This window comes from Pleuronectes platessa, chromosome 5 (assembly GCF_947347685.1).
Source record: "Pleuronectes platessa chromosome 5, fPlePla1.1, whole genome shotgun sequence".
NCBI lineage: Eukaryota > Metazoa > Chordata > Actinopteri > Pleuronectiformes > Pleuronectidae > Pleuronectes > Pleuronectes platessa.
The window spans coordinates 13,191,867-13,216,618 of NC_070630.1; the positions used below are offsets into that span (position 1 = coordinate 13,191,867).

General features: G+C 43.8%; 2 protein-coding genes across 3 annotated transcripts in view; both read right to left on the reverse strand.

Annotated features, from left to right (window-relative positions):
* Window positions 1-2,129: 2,129 nt before the first annotated feature.
* c1qtnf5 (C1q and TNF related 5) lies at window positions 2,130-7,374 on the reverse strand. The gene is made up of 4 exons (XM_053423543.1): window positions 7,096-7,374; window positions 6,533-6,634; window positions 3,500-3,744; window positions 2,130-3,052 (listed from the first exon to the last, which is right to left on the reverse strand). Exons 3-4 carry the CDS (start codon window positions 3,729-3,731, stop codon window positions 2,532-2,534), a joined length of 753 nt encoding a protein of 250 aa, XP_053279518.1. The 5' UTR covers window positions 3,732-3,744; window positions 6,533-6,634; window positions 7,096-7,374; the 3' UTR covers window positions 2,130-2,531.
* A 4,840-nt stretch (window positions 7,375-12,214) lies between these two features.
* kmt2a (lysine (K)-specific methyltransferase 2A) overlaps window positions 12,215-24,752 on the reverse strand; it is a 36,878-nt gene continuing 24,340 nt past the window's right edge. For both annotated transcript variants that reach the window (XM_053423396.1, XM_053423395.1), the window contains exons 25-34: window positions 22,070-24,728; window positions 19,302-21,929; window positions 18,770-18,838; window positions 18,460-18,689; window positions 18,145-18,219; window positions 17,845-18,019; window positions 17,439-17,546; window positions 17,235-17,315; window positions 16,936-17,065; window positions 12,215-16,839 (exon numbers count right to left, since the gene is read on the reverse strand). In XM_053423396.1, coding sequence (XP_053279371.1) covers window positions 16,564-16,839; window positions 16,936-17,065; window positions 17,235-17,315; window positions 17,439-17,546; window positions 17,845-18,019; window positions 18,145-18,219; window positions 18,460-18,689; window positions 18,770-18,838; window positions 19,302-21,929; window positions 22,070-24,728 — 6,431 coding nt within the window. In that variant the 3' untranslated portion in view covers window positions 12,215-16,563. The remainder of the gene's footprint in view (window positions 16,840-16,935; window positions 17,066-17,234; window positions 17,316-17,438; window positions 17,547-17,844; window positions 18,020-18,144; window positions 18,220-18,459; window positions 18,690-18,769; window positions 18,839-19,301; window positions 21,930-22,069; window positions 24,729-24,752) is intronic.

Sequence of the window (24,752 nt, forward strand, 5' to 3'; positions counted from 1 at the left end):
CAGCTCCAACTGGTGCCGGCTCTGTGCACAGGGAAAGACGACGGTTAGTTAGGAGCTTCAATGTGTTTGCCTCCAGGTATTAGGGAAAATGTGACTCACCTGTTCAAGTGTGGACCAGGAAGAGGAGGATGCTCTGCTGGGGGGTCCGGCTGGTCCCCCTATAGTCAGGTCAGGTCTATCCCATCCTATGGCTCCTGACTTAGCTGGTGTTCCCTTCTTAAGAGGTCAGAAGCTCTGCTCTGACACCTTCATGGTAACAGCCACCACTGAGTTTGCACTGATTCCAGATTGAGCATATACCTGACACGTGTGCCAGGGAGGGGTCCTTCACTCCTGCCTCTCCTGGGGGAACGCCCTCATGCACGGCTCACTGAGCCAGACTCAAAACAAAAGAATGAAAACATGCAAAGCAAAATGTGGCACAGCATCGTCAGTCAGCTTCAATGGTGAAGGGACTCGTCATGTTCCCGATATCTGTGAATTACGCGTCACAGAATTTCTCATTCAAGTAACAATTTGAGGCTCAGTTAGATAAAAGTAAATGAAAGAAATCAAATATAACTTAGAATTTTCAAATTTCTTTGTTCATGAATAATTTTGCGCCCTGGGATAATTCCTACAAACGCTGATTTCTAATGTCTATGAATGTAGTTTTAAGGATTATGATTCTTGTAACATCATCAACCCAGTCATGAGAAAAAGGATGAGAATAAATTGGATCAACCCACGTGGATAAGTGTCAATGTGCTGTAGATCTTTTTTGGGGCTCTAACCTGAAAAAGAGGTCGATAACCATTCAGCCGGAATTTCCAAGAAGCATCGTTGGTTGCCTGGAAATGGAAGCTCTGTGTTCTGGTTCAGGGTTCTAAGGCCGATCAGGAGTAGACGTGCAGCCACTGTTTTTCTGACGGGTTGTCTGAACAGTGAAGTCAACAACCTGATTGACTTCACCAGGAAACGTCTGTAAAGAAATTGATGATATCGATGTTGCACCGCCAGAACTTCCTGGTCCTGGTAATGGATACAAAAAGAGTGAACCTTTAAAACACTATTCTTCTGATCTACCTGCTGTTGCTGAGAAAGAGTTAATTACTGATTTCTAATGTCTGGTATGAAATATGCTTGATCCAGTATAGTTAGCGGTGGACATTTGCTCAGACCTCCAACAGACATCCCAACTTCCCTGAGGCCTGAAAATGTGGTAACTGCATCACATGACCTGAAAACTGTTTATGAATCAGATTTACATGAGTTACAGGCTCTAGAGATATTTTTGATAACGTGTAAATGCAGGAATATTTTTAAACAGTGAGTTTTCACCCAGTCTGAGTAATGGACACACACATTTCAAATTGTGCCGTTGAAACTGCAAGTAAAAAATGTTTTCCCCCTTGTGTTTACACCAGAGCTGAGTATGTAGACAGCATGTAGACCACTAACCATCCAATTAGGCGAACCCATTGTGGCTGTGAGGGTTTCTTTCCTTCATTAGGTTTAGTTTCTTTCCCGAAATCTCTTCTCTCTCTTTTCAGTCTCACTCTCTGAATAACATTTAATCTTCTCCTGTGCTCGTGTGGGTTTACTCTGAGTTCCATAGTCCAAACAAACAGATATGTGAGTATGAATGGTTGGATGAGTCGGTGGATGGATGGAAAAAATGGAAGAATGGATAGATGGATAGATGGATAGATGGATGATGGAAGGATGGATGGATGGATGGATGGATGGATGGATGGATGGATGGAAAAATGAATGGATAATGGTGAATGGATGGATATATTGAGGGATGGATAGATGGATGGATGGATGGATGGATGGAGTGATGGAGTGATGGAGGAATGGATAGATGGGGGGTCCATGTTGCCTATGATTTATTCTGTGCTTTTACCTAAATGGGAATGAAGAGAAATGTGTGTTTTGTTACCATCAAAAATGAAAATGAATAAACATCTGTCTAATAAAACTTCTCTTTAATATAACAGATGTGCACAGGCAGGTGTGTTATGAGCAAGTGGCTCCACAGTCCTGTTTGAAGTATATTGAAACTCCTGACAAAATTGATCTCCTCCCATTCATCTCGTCTTCTGTATTTAATGTCTAGCTGTGGCCAAAAACATCACTCGAGTGCATTTCAAAAACTAATATGATTTATTCATGTTTCATGTTCGCTGAGCAGGAACAACGTGCATTACTAGCATGAAGACTGTTTGAATCTGTGGCGTGGAGTTGGTTGGATAAGTCCCAACATCTGGTAGAAGAATCAAGTGTCTCAGCCGTTTTAAAAGCTGCAACTGAAGAACAGACACTGAACAAACATCAGAGCTCAGTGTGTGCACCTCACACCTCACCAGTACGGTATGTGCCATCCCAGTCACATTGTCTGTCTTTACTTCATACACAAATACAGCTGTGGCACTTCTCAGCCAATTCACTTGTCATTATCCAGAACATCTCAATTAGGAATCATATAAAAAGGGTTGTGATTCATTTCCCACAGAGGAAAGTGACTTTGTTTTGTTCATAAGCACATGTCATGCAAACACAGCCGAGTTCTTCCATTCGGAGTACACCAGGAAGCCGGTGAAGGTGCTGTCTGTCTTGGTGCTGGAGTAAAACCCGTTGTACTCTGACAGAGCCATCTGGACCCACACCTGGTCGCCAGGGACAAGGTGGAGCAGGGAGCCGCCAGACAGTGACCCCGGTTTGGGCCAGTTTCCATAATACTGAAAATAAGATGCCACCGTGTGTCCGTTCTTCATCAGGTCAAACTGCAGGCTGGCCCGGTAAACGGTGGCGTGGACGCTGAAGTAATACACTCCAGGGACTTTGCAGGTGAAGCGTCCGGTCTCAGTGCTGTAGTCGCCCTGTTCATTCAGTAGGATCTTGTCAAAGCACAGAGCGTCGCCCACAGTGAGGGGAAGAGTGTGGCCCTCAGATAGTTTGGCACTGAACGCGGATTTGGGGGCCACGGCGCACTCGCCCTGTTGGCCCCTCGCCCCCTTGTCACCTAGGTCGCCTTTGTCTCCGGTCAGGCCTCGTGCTCCTGTCTCACCTGGAGAAAGAGGAGCACAGATGTGAATACCCAGACACACACAAACACACATACACACACACACACACACACACACACATACACACACACACACACACACAGTTGTGTCTCAATGCTTTCAGAGGACATTACACTGACCTTCATTGACTTCCTGAACACTAACTCGAATCTTACCCCTAATTACTACTTGCTTATTTCGAACCCTTACCCTAACCTTAACCTGAATATAACCTTAGCCTATAACTTAACCTAGACCTACACCCAACCTTAACCTTAACCTTAACCGTATCCTTAACTTACACCTACACCTACACCTACAACCCCACCTACACCTACAACTACACCTACACCAAACCTTAACCTAAACCTTAACCATACCTTCATCTTTATCTACATCATGTGAAATTGCTTTTTGTTACTCATAATGTGACTGTTATCCACACACACCTGAGTCTCCCCTTTCCCCTTTCTCTCCCCTCTCGGCGGGAGCAGCATCTCTCCCGTCCCTCCCGTCTCTTCCCGGCTGACCAGCACTGCCATGAACTCCAGGAGAGCCCGGGATACCAGGGTGACCAGTACACAGACTGGGTGGGATCTTGTTGTCCTCTAACTGGTCGGACCAGTGGACTTGTAGGACAAGGAGGGAGTGCAACAAGGATAACCACCCGAGTGAGGTCATTGCAGTGTCACAGCTGAGAGAGAAAAGATAAATATTTAAATATCTTACAACAGTGTATAACACTAGAGTTGGAACTGAACCACACACAACTGGATTACAGTGATCTGGTTAAACACAAGTCCTCCACAGATAGCACTATAAACATCGCGTCAAGGTGATCAGATTACATACTGTGGGGGAGGCACATAGAAATTATGACACAGCAACATCTGTAAACAGCTTATGTTTTCTTGTTCCAGTGAAATGGAATCTAACAAATAAATTTAAGGACTTTTGTCCTTCAGGCAGAGCTGACAATACTAAACCCGATGGACTGAGGGCAACAACTACTTCACACTACTATTTAGAATAAGTTCAAACCTGCAACATGATGCTCAGTAGAAAAGACTGCAGACCGACGTTAGGTCCCGAAACTGTCTGCAAGTACTGATTTATCAAATATAATATCTATTGTTTGAGTCGTTAATTTGAACACATTCGATCTTGCACTTTGTATTTTAAAAGAATCAAATAAAGGTTTGTTGCCAAGTATGAACCATTGGGAATTTGCTGTGGTGTGCTCATGCAAGTGAAAATAGGAAAAATAGGAAAACAGGAAACAAAGTTAAATATAAAAATATTTTAAGAAGGGATTGTAGAATACAATAATAAAAATGCTCTTTTGCGTTTTCCAACCAAGTCGTCTCTTGTTTTGAGGGTAAAGTGTGGTCGCCATAATGTCCATTACCGTATATTATATAAAGTGGAAGGAAGTAACCACTAATTTAGACCAGATGACGTAATAAATATGTTCTGCTCCACTCAGGTAGACATATATATCAGATTTTATGGTTTTTAATATGTTTAAATGATCCTAAGTGGAAGTTTCATTGTGACAACAGACACTGGAAGTTTGTTTTCATTAACTCTTTAACAGGTTTGGGTTTCCATCAGTGATTCAGCTTCTGCAAATAAACGTCTCAGAGTCAGGACACTAAGAACAGCACGCTCTGTGAGAGTGAAGGCACGTGGAAGGAAGTGATGGAACGAAGGAGGGAAAATATGACCAGAGATCAAAGAATAAAAGTTGTCAAAGAATCAAATCATCCATGATCTGAAACGCATTTATTTTTAATGCGTCCAATTCTACATGGATGAAAATGAAAATTCTTTATCATTTTACAAACTATTACTATTCATGTAAATACCCTCGTATATTTCTAACTTGTCATATGGGATGGTTTTGTGAATGAAGTGCAGATTTAGCCACATATAGTTGATCTGCAGACGAGGAAGGTGAAACTAATAGATCAAGATCACGATTACTCATATTAGTCAAAAAATTACTACCAGATGCCTCTCAAAAAAAAAGTTGCTGAATACCAGACAGTCGATTCATGGTCAGACTTAACCGTTTAAAAAGTTCATCCTCAGACTCTCCTCCCTCACCGTCTCCCTGTGTTTCCTGACTGTGTGAACATGAAGGAAGAAGCTCTAATCCTCAGTCGACCCGACCTGGACGAGTAGACAGTTATCAAATTACATGGCTGCTACCGACCCAGTACAACGTCAAAGTATTTGCAGCAGGCTTGTCTTTTCCTGTGGGAGTTTTAGTCAGGAAACACCAGCTTGCCTCTGTTGAGCTGTGTGTGTCAGAGCTTAGAGGACTTACAGACTCGTAGCACTGGGTTCTAGCTCTAGGATATTGTAATGAAAGCTGTCTGTCTGCAGGTCTCCATATTGCAATCGAGAGTTTACAGTACATCCACAACAGCTACAGACCCAGAGAGAGAGAGAGATCCTCACAGTGGAGAAGAGGGATATAAAAAATGATATAAAAGAGGGAACCAGCGAGAGAAAAGGAGGAGGGAGAGAAAGAGACTTGTATGTCAGGATTCCTGGCAGACAATTGGAGAAGTCCCGGAGAGTCTGAGCAGCTGCCTGTCTCCGTCGCCCTCCGATAATGAGAAACACACACTGAACAATCCACCTCTGAAGTTCACTGACATGTGGACATCAGTGTTTACTGAGCAACTCTACCCTCACTTTAAACTGTCGGAGCAGATCATTGGTTTTGCTTTTCTGCATGTGAAAGTCTGTTGATGTCAACACATTGAAATCTTTCAAACACTTCCTTTACCATTCTGTATTTGTTGGGGGATATCCTGTTGTTTTTAGTTTAATAAACAGTTTGAAGAAGTATAAATTAAGCTTAATCCAAATCACTGGACTGTTGCCTGTTGGTTGGATGATCTGTTTGAACTTTAACGGACAGTTTCAAGATCAGATTTCAGAAAGATGTCAGCGAACAAACCCCAAACAGCCACAATGGAAAAAGTTTGGGATCAAGCCTTCAGACCAGCTGGAGTTCTGAGATATTATCCACTTTTACTGTAACTCATTATCAGGCTGTTAAAGGCAGAGCTGCTCCTTTATTTGAACCTGGTGTTGCTTAATAATACTCTTTCACAAATCATACTCTAACTAAGTACAATTTATACTTATTGCCAATACTTTATACTTTAATTGTACTATAAATTTTCTATTTTTCAGATCACTGGTTGTACTTTTTACCTCCCCTACATTTATCTGACAGTTCAATTCCACATTCAATATTACTCAGGAGGAATTTTCTAATTATATTGCTATCAACAATTATATTAACAAATACACAGTGATGCTCTATGCTGGGAAAGAAACACTTTTATCAAGACTAACACTGTAACTCAGGTCTGTAATGTTCAGCTTTCAGATGTGTCCCTTGACATGCACATACAGTAGACAGCTTGGATTCGTTATTTATGAGATAAAACCCAACTTACTGGCTGAAGTGATGAAGACTTTAAGAGCTGCTGATGTCCGTGAGTGTCGAGGAGAGTCCAGCTGAAGCTGATCCTCCCCACAAGAGCCTGGCTGAGGAAAAACTGAGCGGAAACGGTAAAGTAATGAAAGCCAATTAGAGACTAGAGGAGGAACTAGGGTGGAGGAGAGAGAGCAGGGAGGACACACAGTGAAATATGTGATGGTAATCTACCACAAATTCAAAGGAAATATAACCAAAGAAAATTGGCACAATTGGAATAAAGGGAAGGGTTCGGTTTGGATGGATGGGAGAAGTTTAGACAGGATGATAAATGTCTGAGAGATGATACAACAGTGTTTGAGTAAACTCTCCGAGACAGAGCCAGAGAGTTCAGAGGGCTGTGGTCAGAAAAGAACAAACGCCAAGAGAATGACTTGAAAAATGAGCTATAACCGTCTCTATTACTCAGAAACACCAATGCTGTAAAGAGAAAGGTGAAGAGAAGTAAATACAGACATCATGAGGCTAACAGGCACACACAATCTGCATGACGAGTCCTCTCCACTCTGTGATTTTCATTACCTGCCTCCGAGATGAACCAGTTTGTCTGATCCAGATACCATCTTCTCCTTATCAGCCGTTTTACTCCAGCGAGACTCTCCGACAGTAATCCTCTTTTGATTGTAATCCCTTCAGTGGCAGCGTGAAGACGGCAGAGGAAAAAAGTCAAACTATCATTTTTGGCAGGAGAGCTGAGGCTGAACTGATAAAGCCGTGCAGCTGCCTTCAGTTCAGGCCAATGAAAACATGTTTTGACAGTTGCCGTGCAGCAGCAGAGATCCTGGAGGAGCCAGCCCTGTGCCAAGGAGAGGAGATGTGAGAGGCCACGGTTCATCCAGTAAATCTCTGAGGGGGAAGAGAGAAAATAAACAGGAGTCTGCAATTAAAGGTTCAGAACCATGAGCCAGTGTTATTAACCCAGAGTTCATTGGCGAGGGGCAGTATGTTATGGGAACAAATCAAACATGTAGAGAACTATTTGACCGTCATGAGCTGATGCTGAATGAAGAACATTAACCCAATGAAATGTTTCATATAACATAAATGTAAAAAAAAGTGTTAGATATGTCAAAAACACTTGGAAATATATTTTCAAAAGGGATAAAACGATGAATCAATGTGGAAAGTCACAATAATCATTAATGCTCACCAGGTCCGGCCCTGGCAATGTTGGCGCCCTAGGCGAGATTTCAAATTGGCGCCCCCCAACATACACACGCATCCCCAAGAACTTTGGACTGTAAACAGATGCATACACAGGCAGACAAATTTGTAAGCTATAAAAAACAATAAAAATATATAATAAAAAATATAAAAAGAGTCCTGTACTGATAGCATATAATGTCATGTCGACACAAATAAACATAATGGTGTCCACAATCGGGTTGATTCTTACTTCATATTGTTCTTTCTTGTCCTCCTCTACTTTGCGGTGCTTTCGGAATTATGCACCTGATCATTTAATCTTTTTTGATTCATCTTTGACTCTAACCTCAGTCTATCAACGCAGCATGTACGTCAGGGACACACCTGGGAGGAAGCGCAAATTCTGTGTGAGCCGCCACCTGACTGTTCACACAGGGAGCCATCCAGGAGGATGTTGTAGATGCTGGCTTGCCTGTCCACGGAGCCACGGGTGGTGACATCAGCAAATGTCCCTACTATGCTGCCAAAATGAGTAGGTTTTTATACTTCTCTTTGTATGCATCTTGCTGCTATGAGGAACTGTTGTGAGGTGAAATGAAACTCTCTTCTTTTTTATCTGTTCATGCTGAAATAAAGTGGATTCACTTGGTCTGACGTTTTCGATCACATCTTTATAAAACACCTCATTAGCTTTACACTACAAACCCTATGGGGGGGAAATGTTTTTAGAGAGAAGATTCCAGATTCATTCACTGATCTCTGATCCATGCAGCTTCCTTCTACCAAGTTGTGTGGTTATTGGTCCAGTAGTTTATTACATAAACCTGTTGACTGACAAATCAGAGATGAAAACATAACCTCTTTAGCAGAGGTAATAAAACCTCCACCCATGTATCAAGGACATGTCACCAACATTAATAATTATTAGAAACACAACATGAAATTAAAAGCAGAATGAAATGTTTTGAGAATATCTAAATAGTTGACGGGTAACTTTCTGTTGGTCGACTTATCAATTCATTTATTAAAAGCAAATTTCCCCTTGCTACTTAGTCTATAGGGTTTTTATATTGTGTTTTATTTACATTGTATATATTGGTTTATTTTTGTCGTGCACTGATTGCTGGTTGTACATCAAATTCCCTTTCAAGGATAATAACGATTTTCTTTTATGGACAACTTTAGTTAATCACAAGCTCCACAAACCAAGCAGGAGCAGCAGAGGAACCCAGCAGGCAGCAGGGGGCCGCCTCAGGACATCACATGGAAACATGCAGCAGCAGACTGTGATTCTTGTAAGGCGTCAGAGGAGCAGGTTGGAAAACGACTGGGTTATTCTCTAACAATAGGTTTTTAAAGCATGATAAATCATCCAGTACCTAAAATCCAAAAATGTAAACGTAACTTCTAAGTACGAATGTCAAATATATGTAGTAAAGTCGAAAATATTTTCTGTGAAGTGTGTATCAAAAGTAGCATAGAATGACACGAACACGCTGATTTGTCCATCTTCTTAGAGTGCTTAGTTCCTAACAGCAATAATCAGGCAGTGTGGCCTAGTCGGTAGAGAGTCCCTTCCCCAACAAGAAGGACCTGGGTTTGAATCCCACTCTCTACAATCTTCGAACTTGCTCTTAAATTTGGCAGGATTTCTCCTATTGATTGCTAAATATCATAATCTATGTAAATTTAAATTAATTAAATATAAAAACAGGAAAAAATTTAATAAAAAAAAAACTGCTGTGCGCAACTCCTGCGCAGGATGTGCGCAATGGCCTTCTGCGCAGGATGTGCGCATGCAGATAATTTTTTTTTTAAATCATTTAATTTAATTTCATTGTTTTTAGTTTAATTTACTTTAAAAATATATATTTAATTTTTCATCATCATCATAATTTATCCGCGCTGGTTCAGGGGTGAATGATGCCGGTCTTCATAGGTAACTGACCTACGCAAGCCTGTAGCCGCCACCCCCCCACAGGAGATTATGTGCTTGTGTGTGTGGCCGCAGCACTTCCCGGTTCTTCCCGGCACTACGCTGCCGGTGCGAACAGCCAAAGTATTTAACATGGGCAAGGAGAGGAGGCGGAGCGCTTTTCGCGACGCTTCTACCTCCTGTGCGTCCCCGATGGTGTGACGTTACTGTATTGTTTTACATTGCATGTGTCACGTCATGATAAATCAGTCTCTTGTGCCGCCCTCTCTGCATTTTGCACCCTAGAGTCTAGACAACCGCCTATGTCGCCTGTACCAGGAGCCGCCCCTGATGCTCACTCATTTAAAAGTGTCCATGGAGCCTGCACTGAAATTGGGGACCAGGAAAATCACATGGTTCCCATGTGCAGACCATTGTAGCATTAGCTTAGCTTGAACACATGGTTAATGAGCACATGATACAGTCGGCTACATATAGTTTGGATAGTAAGTATACTTAAGGAGTCAGGACCCCATTAGGCACAGTTTGCATGTGTCTCTTCGTCTGGGAGTCATGATTTGTCACAGGAACATTCATTGTAGGATTTATCAGAGTATTTATGAGAAGTTTTATTGCACACAAGCCACCTATCAAAAAACAGTGGTGTAATAGTTTAAACAAGTAAATCATAAGATTAATTCAGTCTTTGTGAGTTATTATCAAAAACTGAAACAATTAAAATGACATAATTGCTTGTGAATAATGAGTCACTCCCCTTCACTTTTTCAAATGAAGCATGTTGATGTGAGATGTTTGGTGTCACGGTGTGAGAGCAAAGAGTGAAGCAGCTCGGACTCCACACATGTGTCTGCTTAGACCTGCGACACTAAAAACCACTGGTTTTTACGGGGGTGTGATCGGGGGTGGTGAGGGGGTGAGCGGCTCTTTGAACTCAGAGGCGACTTTCCTTGGAGCTGGACTCCTCGAGCTGGTGTGAGGGGGAGTTCCAGCAGGATCCTGCTGCGACAGCAGAGTTAAGACGTGGTTTTAATAAGCAGCAACAGAATCAGCACATTCTGGTGCTGCTGTGCTGATTTCCTGTAAGAATCCATAAACTGCTGAATGGAGGGCTTACTGTTAATGTGGACCATTTGGTAAATGAGCAGAATGAGTTTATTTGTAGAGAGTAGTGGGGAAGTTATAGCAAAAGAGCTATAAAAAAAAACTGCTTGCTAGATAAAAGTTTAGGGTTGGGTGAGTAAAAACAAAGACATGGTGGGAAAGTTTTGATCTCACAAAGATTTGACACTTCTTTTAAAAAGACTTTAGTGTAATGATCATCTGCTATTGGTGGGAGAGAAATCTGCTCAAAACTTTAAAATAACTGATTCAAAAGTTCATTCTGGAAAACCATCTCACCTCAAGGGCTGTTAGTAGCTGATCTGGACATTTATATAACAATGCACATTCTTTGTGAGCAAATGGAGTTTTGTCCAAACCAAGCGTTCCAAGCAAACTCCAACCATGAAGAGCATGTACATTGAAAGCTAAAGAACAACACTTTATGATGATGAAGACATGATTCAGTATTTTTAAAACTCTTTAAACACAACTCAAAACAACCTTTCTAACCTGGAGACTTTCATGTATATTTTTCTAATATATTTAATATTTTTTACTGTTTATTGTTTTATTGTCTTTTATATTTCCCTGCCCAGGGACAGATGATGCAAATTTGCTATATAGAGGGGTTTTGCATGTTTCATCGTGTTAGATTTAAGACCTTTTAAGACCTTAATAGATAGATCTAAGACGTATGTCTAATACGACAGATACGAAGAAACATCATATTCCCAGAATTACTCACACTTCCTCATAATTAAATAAGATAAGATGCATTTATTCGTCCCAAACACATGCACAGTCATGCAAAGGCACACTCATGCAGGTAGGGAAATTTAATCTCTGCTTTTGACCCATCTTGTGCAGTACACACAGAGCAGTGAGCAGCCGCGTACAGGCGCTCGGGGAGCAGATGTTGGGGGAGTAAGGTGCCTTGCTCAGGGGCACTAGACAGGGTAGGGAGACTCTTGGATTTTTGGACAGATCAATCCAGGTTCGTCTTTTGTTGTCTCTCCGTGGAGTCGAACCAGAGACGAACCAGAGACCTTCTCTGCCCATAGTCCAAGAATATGTGATTTTGCAAGCTACAGGCACAGTCAGTAGGTATCTATAGTCCCACATACAAGCAGAGTACGTGCTTGTAGACAAACAGTTCCATGTTGGTCTTGTTTGTAGATTTATTACAGCGTGAGAATATTTGTATCATTATGTAAGATCTAGACAAACACTGCATGCCACCAAAAAGTTTCTCTTTTGTTTATAAAGCGCAAATAGAAATCGTAGTAAATGAATATTAACTAAATTACGTTTATATTTTACTGCATTTAGGACTTAAATTCACATTATATTGATTATATCGTCTAGTGCATGGCCCGTCTGAAATTAACTACTAAACTAAACCTTTTTGCAACCAGTGGTGTTAATGTCGACACTCAATGATTGAGTCAAGAAACAGAGCAGAGTAAAGGAGACATGTTTATTATTTAAACTATCACTTAAATAAAAAAGTGCATAGAAAATAAACATGATTAGAAACTTTTCTTTTTACACTTATGTACAACTTTGTTTCCTAATTATACATTCAACCAAGTACTTTGTGGTTTATTTTCACTGTGGTGGTTTTCCTTCATTTCGTTGATGTGTATTGAAAGAACACTGTTAAAAACGGGAGGAAATATGACTGTTGAACTCATGAACACCGTTGTTACAGAGAGCAGGAGGAGTATTGATAAGACAAAGGTATATTCAAGGCATAAGAAAGCAAGCCTGTCCACAATCCATGACCCACACATCCGCTCCCCCTGTGACACCACATCCCATCCTAGGCTGACAACTTCTATACACGAGAAACAAGTAGAAAATGACAAATACACACTCAGTATTTGTCCCACCTCTCCCAAACCTTGACTTGTAAAAGCACAATTCAGGGTGGATGTTGCACAAAATAAATAAATAAAAATGTTTTTAACATCAGCATTATGACTTTCTATAAAAAAAACAGTACATGGTAAGTACAACCAAAGCTTCGGAGGAGAGAGAGGTGGTCAGGGAGACACGGGAGGCTTCCAAAATGAGACAACTGCCAATTTGGTGCAAATCTTTAAAGACTCCTGATCCGTCTCCACAAGCCACGCTCTTCATTTATACCACATCAAGTAAGTTGTCAAAACGTCCCTGTTAACACGCACAAAGAAAAAATATAACAGAAAAACATTCACTACAACAGCCAGGGGGGAAGCAAACAAACAAACAAAGCAAAACAAAAAAATAGGCTGACCTCAAGAATTCACAACCACATTAATACAGGTACATTTCTCATCACATAAAAAACATTTGTGTTCCAGAGAAAAGGAAAAAGGAAAGGAAAAACTGCAATGTCCCTTGCTGGTGCAGGAACACTCACAGGCGAAGCAAAACTGGTACTGGATATTAATATACAAAAGAATGATGCACGTTAGTTTTATCTGATAGTACTGTAACACAAAACCATTATAGAGTACATTGAAACATTGCTAATAACCTTTATAAATCTGCTGATTTGCTACTGTAACTAAGTTTGTCTGTCCATTCCATATATTGTATAGTACAAGAAATTACTATGCACGTTTCTGTATATTATTGTCATGTATTTATACTATAATTACAGATAGTGACGGCGAAGGGCCACTGGTGTGGCGTGGTAAAACAAAGTCCAAAGAACCAACAGACACCATTTCCTTATTGTATATATGTTGTTTAAAAAATGTGAACTACACAGACTTATTGTTCGCTAAACCCAGCGACCTTGAAAATGAAGAAGTGGATCTCGAGAAGCAAGTTGTAGACAGAGCCCTTGGCATCAGCAAATGTGTTGTCACCGATGCTAGCGTGAACTGTTGAGCTAACTCAGTAAGAACCTGTTGACGTACAGGCAGACATGTCGCTGCTGTTCCGGTGTCGTTGTGTTTTTTATTCCCAGTACTGAAATGAAACTCCTGCTGCCCAGCGTGAGGTCCCATCTAAACACCATCCGTTATCTACCAGGGTGGTTAACGCAGGAACTGAAAACAAACGTGGCAGACAAAGTATCGACATCATCACGAGCCTGGTGATGTGGAGGAGGAACATACATTCATTGTTGACCTTAGCAGCAGAACCCAGCGAGCCCGGCGTGGCAGCAGCTGTAAAACCACAAGGCCGACCTGTCAGACAAGACCTGATCTTGGGCCCAAGCACAGCCAAGGTTTGAACAGGCTGCACCTTCAGGAAGGAACGGGCTGCTGGTGTGGTCCCTGCCTTCACTTTGCTGCAAAAAACTAAAAAAAAGTCAAGTGCACTTCGCTAGAGCCTCAAACACCATGTTCAGTTCTAGGTTAAACTGAACTCAGGGGCCTCATGCACTATTTCTGCATCGCAGTTGCATTGTCTGTCTGGAATAAGAGTTGAGGTTTCCTATGTGCCTGTGTCATGACTTCAGTGCAAACCAATGTGCGGGTCACTTTTTTGTTAACAACAACAGAGGGCATTGTGGGGGAAACGGCCTTTAGGTGATAAAGTCAGAGTGAGAGGTGGGGAGGAATAATTTCATTAAAAAGGACAAAAACGGAAGTAGTTGACTTCAGGACCAGTCGGTCGAAACAGTCTAATTAGATATTGGGTCCATTACATGAAGGGATGCTCCTTCACAACTAAGGCAAACCCAGAGGACGCTAACCAAAAGAAGAGAAAGGGATTTCCAAATGCTGGTGAGTGGTCACCAATAAACGGACTGGCTCAACACAGATATGCTGAATGACCTTGGTAGCTTAAAATAAAGGCACCTCTTTACTAGTGACTGCAGCGGGACAGAACACTTCGAACCGACAGGACTCAGTTTGGGTTTTACACATGTGAACAGTTGGCTGAAAGTCTCCCGACCCACAGTTAATAAGCGACAAGAAGAGGCTGCCTTGCAGCGGTCCGTGAAGTGGACTTGACTCTCGGTGTGATGTGGTGTGGAGACGATAAGGCTGGAGAGAGGAGATATCTGCTATGGATCAACAATCTGAACTCTCTCAAGTGCATATTAATAGTTGGTATGACTGCCACACTGCCAGCTAGAACTGGAACAATGGAAAATAAAAGCTGTCAGCTCCGACCGAACGGCCTGGGATAGATAAAGAGCTACTGGTGGACTGAACTAAAAACGGGACCAAGCCACAGACCAGCGTCAGTCTTTGGAATCAAAGAAAACATTCAGGCTACAAATAAAAAAAATCACAACAAAAACAACTTTGAAAAGGCAGTGGAATACAAAACATAGAGACCGAGCATTAGTGTTTGTAAACCTCTATTTCCTACAAAAATGGCAATAAAATAAATACGATTTTTAAAAAATATAAATACCATCATTAAGTGCTATTCACTAGTGAGTGCTTTTAAGTCTTTTCGTAGAAAAATATACATTATTTACATTTGTTGTTTTTTTAAAAGCAAGCATGATACTTCCCTGCCCGCAATAAAAAGACAGATAATAGGCAAGACTTTAAAAGACTTTTACAAATAAAATCTTCTCCAGGGTAACGGTTATCACAACAGGCCAAGAAGAAAAGTGGTGAGAAAATTTAATTGTGATGTTTGGTTCTCTCTGCTGCTGTAATTTGGAACGAGATTCAAAATCTGAGCTTATATAATTACCAAAAAACAACAAGTCTGATATCGACAACAGCATGCACAAACTGACAACACATCCGTCTGTATGGTTCCGTAAGATCCATGGCTGTTTGTAGTTCACGCCTCCAAAAAAAATTCAATTATAAATATTTCTACTAAAGCACATCAGTAGGGTTTTCCAGTCCCTTGGCTGTCAGTCCACCAGAATCTCTAGCTGCCTCGCTCTCTCAGGCCAGACGCTTCAATCCCAACAACATGTCTACATAGCTACCAAGCTGTCAGACTAAACGTTACTTTAAGAACATAGGATGATATCAACCTCAGATATCACCCCTTCACACAAACTACCAAAAATAACCTTTTGTTTTTTTTCAACCCATCTAAATTTCAAACCTCCTCGTTCTGCTCTGCTCTCCTGTGGCCACAGCTCCTCCTAGTGTCGGTACAGCTCTTTTCAGGCTGCTGAACACCGGCTGCTCCTATTTACACAACTACAAGCTTTTAGGGGAAAGGTTTCAGTAAAATTACAATGGCTCTGAAGGCATCAGGGCACATTCACACAGGGAGATGTGTATCAATATCACGCGACAATGTGACGCAAATAAAAAAAAACAAATTCTAACAAAGTCTCTAATTTGTCTTTCTAGTAAAAATCACTTTTCCCAGTCCCTTTAACAAATTGCACTTTGGTGTAAAATGGAACCAAGTTATTTGATTTTTAGTTTCCATGATCAAATCTCAGTATAAGTGGACGTGGCAATGTAAAACAAAAAAAAAAGAACATGATGGGGTAACTTTATCATCCAAAGTTAATATTGTAATTTGATGTGAAGGCTCAACCGTTTCATACCTCACCTCTAAAGGTGAAACGTCCCGTGCCAAATGTAATTGAGACAAAAGGAGGCACAATATGTTGGAATTTCTGCAAATGGCCTTTAAACTAAAGTGGCGTTAGCTGCATATACGGTTCGACCCACAGCGGCTCTGTCTCTGCCGTGTTCTGCCAACACCAGCAGCAGAAACACTGACAGACCTGTTGCACAGTTGGCAGCCGTGGTCCTACATGGACCTAACTCGGAGTGCTAGTGCCACAGCAAACCCCCAGCAGGGGGCGTCCTCAGGACATTGTGGCCTTGATGCTCACCAGATCTTCAGTCCTCTTTTACTTGTTTAGATCAGTTGAGGAACTTGCGACACTTCTTTGCACTGCAGTTGCAGGGTAGCTTGTTGCTGGCGTCCTCGATGGGGAACTTGTAGTCATAGGTGAGCTCCTCTCCGCAGAATATGCGGCGAGAGGCAAAGATGACGATGTGTTTCTGGCCGTCCACGGTGATGACCCGAGAGTAGCAGTTGGGCTCACAGGAGTGGTTGATGAAGCGTGCGGCGTTGCCATGCACCGTCGCATCTACCACCTCGTAGTCATCGATCCGAAACATGTAACAGCCAATGCCCTTTGAGGAGAGAGAAGACAGAGGTTTTAACTTACTCGTTCGTTTTTCAGTAAAGTTCATCAAACAGCAGCCAAAACTAAAACCCCAAGTCCTCACCTTTCCGTCATAATATTTCTCCCTTTTGTCAGTGAGCACAGAGCGGATGACATTTCCAGAGTATTCGATGATCATCTCCCCAACATCGATGGTTTTCTTGCAGAACAGACCGCGGCCATGAATGGGAGACCTGCAGAGGAGAGCGGTGAATCACAAAAACATTAGTTAGGAATCAATATATAGACGCAGGTATAATTCTAATCTCCTTCATTTTATATCCTGTAGCTACTTGATCTACTTCTTCTGAAACTATTCATCATCCTCAATGGTTATATGTGATGTTATGCCACGGATCTGACCTGTAGACTCCTACAGTTTCCCTGGATGTGGCCTTGAGCTGTTTGAATCTCAGCGTGAGTGGTAGCTCCATGGAGGCCCGCCTGCAACAGTAGCACGAAGGAGCAACATTATGACAGTTTCTCTGCTTACTAATATAAAATCATCTTGACACAATGATTTGCCCAATAAAATCAAGATTAAGTTCAGCGCTTGCTGTAACTCACCTGGCTGTCTTGAGCTGCCCTTCCTCATCATCGTCTTCATGCGGCCTGTACTCAGGAGGCTGGCGGTGTTTTGAGGCCAAGAAATTGAACATGTCAAAGACAGACCTCCTGGAGGGTAGACAGGTGGAACAGACAAGCGGTCAGAAAAACACAAGAGACAGAAGGTTGGGATGTTCTCATTAAATGAAGAAGTTTCCTTACAAAAGCCCTTTATTAAGAGTGTGCAGCAAATATGGTGCATACTATCAACATTAGCACAGTGTGGATATAGAATCAGTAGAAGTTAAGTGGTTCTACTTTAGTAATAATGTGGCAAAAACCTTCACCTGAGATACAGGCACAAATGTCTTTACTGACTCTGCCGAAACAACTTTCTCTAACTATGTCATATAAATCTGTTCCTGACCTGTGGTTGATCTCTGCACGAGCCGAGCCGTGGGGGTTGATGGGAGGTTCATCGGTTTCCTCTGGTTTGTGGAAGCGGAAGCGGTAGCTCCGACAGTGCCTGGAGCCATACAGCTGCTCCAGCAGGAAGACCACTGCCTCATGGACGACCCCCAGCATCCTCAGTCCATTCACACCTGTGAGGAGCCGAGACAGACATTACAGTCTCCCATTTAAATATATCATGTGTGTTTGGAAAGTATCTTAGAAACAGTTTGAACAAAAACAACTTGTGTTTTATGTAGTGAGTGTGACGCCTCACCTTCAAAAGAAAGCTCTTTGAGTCTTGCGTTGGAGCGAGCTTCCTGCACTTTGTCAGTCAGAGATTTCCAAGCCTCTGTAGCAGGACAGACAGTCGGGAGATGACAGTTAGTGTTTTGGATATTCTTATCATATTTACAGAAAAGCAATCTAGACACCCAAGATATAGTATATGTATGTACCATTAATGTGTTGTTATGATCACCTTGAATATTTACTCTGTCTCTCATTTGAAGCAGAAGGGAAGTTGAACTATTTATAGTATTTAGTGTTTCAGGGTGTAGGTTGTGATTTTCCAGAGTTTGTTTTCTCTCACCTTCAATACTCTCACAGCGGATGTGGAAGCCGTCCTCACTGCAGATTTCAAAGATAATGCCCTTCTTGGGTTTGCTGTCCAGGCCGGTGTCCCAGCTGTTCCCATCCTGGTCAGGGGGTGAAGCCACAGGAAGACACACTGCTGCCCCTTCAGCTGCTGATGCTTTGTCTTTTCCCACAACTTTCCCCAGTAAAACAGAACCCTCAGATGTCTTCTTTTTACCAAAAACACTGGAAGAGATGGGATGAAGCGTTAGAACTCTATTAGTTGATTAATTTGAAAATGGGTGACTAATATTGAAACTACATACCCCTTGGTGGTCGCCATATCCGCAGGTTTGCCGGTGTCCATGGGTTCAGGAGAGAGCAGCTCTTTGGAACTGTTGGCAAAAAATACAGAAAGGTTAAAAATAGAAATATATTTATATTCTACATAAATTACTCTAAAATGGTAGATAATTGTCCTCTAAAATGTAATAGTGAATTGTAGATGCATACGTTTTATCTGAACCTAACTTATAAACATAATTTAGCATAAAAAGGATTCTCTTGAAGAAGCATCTGCTGAATAAAACCTGACTTTAACATCCCCATTCTAAGATTCAGATAGAACTATACTGTATCTTATCATAGCAGATGCTATGGTACTTTGAAGAATCTGTTTGAAGTAAAGGCACAGTATAATGACAGAGGGCTACGAAGTCATTAAAAAATCTAACTTACTGTTTTAAAAGTCACATTCATTATGCAGAACAATCTTAAAGAAGTTATTGCATAACAAAAATTGACCCAGCACATAGTATTGATACATCTCAAACATCCAGGACAATATGGCGGTCTCACCTTGGGTTTGATGGAAGTCGTCCTGCAGGGTTGCCGTGATGCTCCTCTGCCCGAGAGCCCTTGAGCTTCTTCCCGCTGCTTGTGTCTGAACTCTGTCTGCTCCTCTTGGATTTCTGTTTGCCCTTTTCTGTTCCTGAACCTGTTCTTGCTGCAGTCACGATTGTGTTGGAGTAAGAAAGTCTTTGCTCTGATGATTTGGCAATAGGAATGGTTCTGCTGCCCTGCGAGAGTGCAGAGGTGTGTGTTTGTGTCGTGAACACTCCAATAACACGCCCCTTGGCAGGGCTCAGGTGGGTGGCTGTGCAGGGGGCTAAAGTGACAGTGGTGGTTGGACAGGAATCCGCACTCTGCACTCTGTTAACAGACCGATGCTGTAAGTGGATATTACCGCATTCGCTCTCTCCTTGGTGGCTGACAGCCATGCTGATGGTCTGCTGGGAGGGCAGAACACAGATGCTACTGGCTATTGATGTCTGCACTGAAGAGCTAAGCTGTGTCATCAGAGGAGCTCCCCCTGCGGATTGAAGGACCATGGGCTGATCTGACAGGCCCAGGCCATGCGGGCCTGCCTTAAACAGGAGACTGCTAATTGGTCCTGTGATCTCAGTGGAGCTAAGTACAGGGGTTGAGAGGGAGACTGATCCTGGTGCAAGAATACCAGCAGCACCACTAGAGGGCACAGACACGACACTCAACACTGACTGACTGGGGTTGAGACCAGAGACTGTGCAAGGCAGGAGATGCGTAGAGGAATCGTGACTCAGGATCCCAGACTGAACAGTACCAGGAATCCTCTGCTGAATTAGAGTAGTGGGATCCAAGTACATTACCCCACCCGATTTTGGTCTCTTGATGATATTTGGAACCTTGCGCTGATGAGCAGAGATGGTGGTTAACTCAACCAGGCCACCGGGTTGGCCAGAGATGCTTGCAGTGATCTGAGGGGAAGACAGGTTGATAAGGGTCATGTTAGAAGGACCCACTTCCGACGGGGCCAGAGTAGGCTGGCTACGGCAGCGGGCCAACTTTTTGCCTTTTCGTGGCTGAAGACGAGAGATGGGTCTCTTTCTGCCGTGAGCAGAGGCGAGTGCCGTCTGTGAGGAAGTGAGGGAAGAGGAACTGGACACAATAGCAACATTGTGCCCTAACTCATGTGGTCGACCTGCTTCTGTGACCAGAATCTGGGAATGGTCGTGGGGCTGAGTGGGCAACCCAATGAGAAGCCCTGAGGTGGTGCTGGGGATTCCAGTTTGGAACCCTGCCTGTGCGGCTCCAGTGAAGGTGTGAATATGAGAGTGGTGAGACATGGTGCCCAGGACTTTGCCACCGGCAGGAAATATTGGCTGGGCTGTGGATAAACCAGTATTCAACCCTGTGGTGAGAGTCATAGAGCTCAGCACTGCAGGAGAGCTGGTATCCATCACTCCTGTAGCACTTATCTTTTGGGTGACCCCATTTGGGACAGTCTGAAGGACATAGAGGGGCTGGAACTGTTGATTGACAACAATGAGTTTGTCAGGGCCTGGTTTGATGAGTGCCGGACTGGAAACCTGAGTCTGGGATGGTCCTGGTCCAGGGACTGAACTCGGGCTGCCCTGTGCTGCAGTTGATGCTGGTAGATACTTCTGACCCTGAAGAGGCAGGGAGGGAGAACTTGGCAAACCCGGAGTGCCAGAACTCCTTGGAACGTCCTGGTTAGCTGGAGGGTCAATGACCTGGCCAATAGCAGGACTGGGAATAAACTGCTCAGGAGTCATGTGACCTTCGGTGACAGTTGGAGCGTCGTGCTGATTCCCAGATGGTGACACACATGATTCTTCTCTTTTCTTGTCCCCACTCTTTTCTGCACTGATTGTCTCTGGGTCAGAGGTCAAGCTGAGCATGGTGCGGTCTGAAGTATCTGAGATGAGACTTCCAGCAGTGTGGTTCTGACTGGTGCTGACAGACGGGCTGCGTGTGGTCAGGACAGAGAGATCAGAGGGCAGCTCCAGAGGAAGATATGGCTCCTCTACAGATATGGAGCTGTTCACGCTACTCTCCACTACACCTCCACTCTCAGCACTGGGCAGCGGCTGGGAGAAGTCGTCAAACAGAATGTCTTTGCGCCGGTTTACATCCACCCCGCCATAACCCTCGTCCAGCAGCAGCTCCGAGGAGGACGGCTCAGACTGCTGCCCCAGAGCCTGCATTGACATGGAGGGCGTGTTCAAAACGAACTCCATGATGTCTGAAGGCAAAATGTTCCCACAGTCGTCGCTATTGTTGTTGTCGGAGTCTGATTTGAGCAGGTCTGTGCTAAGAGACAGCTGGGCCTCGAGAGGATCTTGAGTCTGAGGCTGCGACTTGCCACCGACTCCTACAGGAAGGCAATTTTCTTTCTGGTTCTTTTTCCCTTCTCGGGTGTTGCTACTCACTGCTCCTCCACTGTTGTCGGCCTCCTTGTTCGAGTCATGAGAGTCGTGTTTCTCAGTGTGTCTTTCTCTGCCCCTCCTCTTAGGAGTGCTCTTAGGTGGGGTGGAAGAGGATGTGGTGGTAGCAGCTGTGGTGCTGGTGGTGCAGATGCTCGTATCGCTCTCAGAGCCGTCATCCACGCCATCAAGCTGCCCAATACGCTGCTTGCCTAATGTCCTGTTAAATGAAGCAAAGAAAATATATCAAATTGTTATTGAAGATCATAGAATTAAATATGTATATATATGTGTATATATATATATATATATATACATACATTTGCTAAGAATTATACCAAAACAACTGTGTAGACTTACAAAGCACTCAGCATGTCCTCTTCAGCTTTTCCTTGAGCCCTCTGTTGTTGCTGCTCCTCATCTTTTAGAAAGCGCTGAAGCTGGGAGCCCCGTCCGAGACACTGGTCTATCCCTTCTATAGACGGAAGTCCCTCACCAGGGTTAATTACAGTTCGGGTGAAGTTGTAGTAGTAAGGGTCTTTACCCCTGTGTTTTATTGCGCTGTCTTCATCTTCTCCACTGTCCCCTGACGAAGAGGAGGTGCTGATATCATCTGCTCCATCTACCTGCCCCTCAGCTGACTTCTTACTTCCAGTCCTCCTCTTAACCACAGGCCCGGTTCCATCACCACCACCATAGAAGGCAAGGTCTTCTTCACCATATGAGCGAACCCCATAGAAAGGTGTGAGGCCAAAAAACATGTTTGATCGTGCCCGGGCACTGCGTCGAGGGTACCGCCGCTTGGCTGAGCTTGACCCATCACTGTCATCCTCATGATGTTTGTCATCCAGATCCCTGTCATGGTCATCATCCGGGCCGTCACCCTCATCATCGTGGCCTTGAGTGAGGAGGCCGTGGTGGTCTCTGAGCTCACTGCGTATGTGGTCCTTGTGCACGTCCTCGTCCTCTGTCGGAGTCTGGGTGTCAGATTCGGAGCTGTCACTGCTGCTAGCGGAGGGTGAGGAGAAGATAGTAGAGCCTGCAGAACAACGGGTCCCCTGGCCAGCAGGAGAAATGGTGGAGGTAGTGGTCGTGGAACAGGAAGAAGAAGAAGAAATGCCACTAAAATTGCTGGTCCCATTAGGGTCAGTCTTGATATCACTCTTTAGTGGAGTTAAAATAGGAGATTTAACTGATTGTTTTTTGTCTCTAGATGACAACATCAGCTGGTTGTTTGTTTGTTTCAAGTGAGACTGGGAAGATGTCTTCACTCCTTTCTCTGGAGCTAAACCAGCCTGCTGCAGCTGCTGTAGGTCCTGAGTGGAGCTGTTCTTCTTCTCAGAGTGATTTTCTCTGCTCTTTAAGGAGAATCTGTCTGCTCCCTGGTTCTCATGCTTATCCCCATGCTGAGACTTCCCATGGACTTTACTGCTGTTTCCCAGCATTGGAGCTTTGCTGTTAGTGCTGTTGTGGGAACTGGGGCTTGAAACATGTGTGTTGGAGCCAGCTGGGGCTTTAGAATTGTTGTTGATAATGGGAATTTTGTTGCTGCTGTTGTTGTTTTGGAGAGTCTTGTCTATTTCACGGTCTTTGGAAACCTCTCTGCTGCCTGCCGTCTTAACTTTGGGGTGTTTGTCTTTGGCAGCTGAGGCTGCAGCTGGGGAGCCCAGGTGCATGGAGCCTCGCTTGACCACATCATCTTCCACCAGTGCCCTAGACGGCCACAGGGGCTTCATTGCCGCTGCCGAGGCTGAACCTGAAGAGAAATCATTGGATTTCCTTGCACTGGACTTCTGAAATGAAGGCTGTGCGGAGGCAGATTTCCCAACAACAGAGTCTTTATGGTGTGGAGCTGATATTAGATTTCCAGTGCCACTACTACTCTCCTTCCCTGAGCTGGGCTTGTCCTTAGACTGGATAGTGTTGGAGGCGGGTGTCGAGCGGTGACGGGGCAACAAACTGAGGCTTGCAGAAACATTGTGGTCTTTGCCTCCGTGTTTCCCTTGCTTGTCCATCTGCTTGATGCTGCACCCTCTCTGGTGACCTGTGAGAACAGCAGTGCCCACAGGAGGGGAGGACTGGCCTGAACCTGCAGGTGCCAGTCTGGGGCTCTTACCCTCACCTCCAGCCTGTTTGGACTGAGTGCCAGGGTTACTGTCTTTCCCTGAGCCAGAATCTTTGTTTCTCTCTGTGCTTCTGTAACTGGAGTCTCTAGATGGAGGTCGACCCTTGTCAGAGTCTCTACTAGAGGGTCTGTCTTTAACTTGGCCTGAGTCTTTTCCTGTTTCTCTGCTGTATTGTCTAGGTTTATCAGAGTCCCTAAACCCGGAATCTCTATTGAGTGACTTTGCTTTGTCCACATCCTTATAGCTGGAGTCTCTAGAGGATGACTTGCTCTTATCTGTTTCTCTATTGCTTGACTCTCTGCTTGCCTGTCTCCCCTTGTCAAAGTCTCTGTTTACTTGTCTCCCCTTTTCTGAATCTCGACTGAGTGGTCTTCCCCTCTCAGATTCTTTTAGACCAGAGTCTTTACTCAGCGATCTCCTCTTTTCCGGCTCTTTGGCTGGTTGTTCGGCCTTGTCTGCGTCTCTTTGCGCCAGCTCTCTTGACGACCTGTTCTTCTCAGAATCTTTAGAAGCTTGATCTCGACTTGAAATTCTTCCCTTGTCGGGATCTCTCAGCCCTTGTTCTCTGGTTTCTCGCAGCCTGTTTCTGTCTGTGGAGAATGGTCTACCTCTGTCATCATCTCTCTGGACTGGACTCTTTGCTGAGTCTTTGCCAAGGTGTTTGCACTTTTCTGGGTCTCTGGCAGGAGATGGGATGAGGGGAGGGGGTGAAGTAAGGGGTCGTGACAAAATCTGAGTTGGGGAGGTCAACCCTCTCTGTCTGTTCAGGTGGAAGGGAGGAGGAGAGAATGGAGGGGAGCTGTGTCGACGCGAGTCAATATTCCGCATGCCGGGGTTCACCAGGGAGTCTCCTACTGTCACAATCTCATGGCTTTGAGGCTGAGACGTACCTCCTACAAAATGAAAGAAGTAGAAAT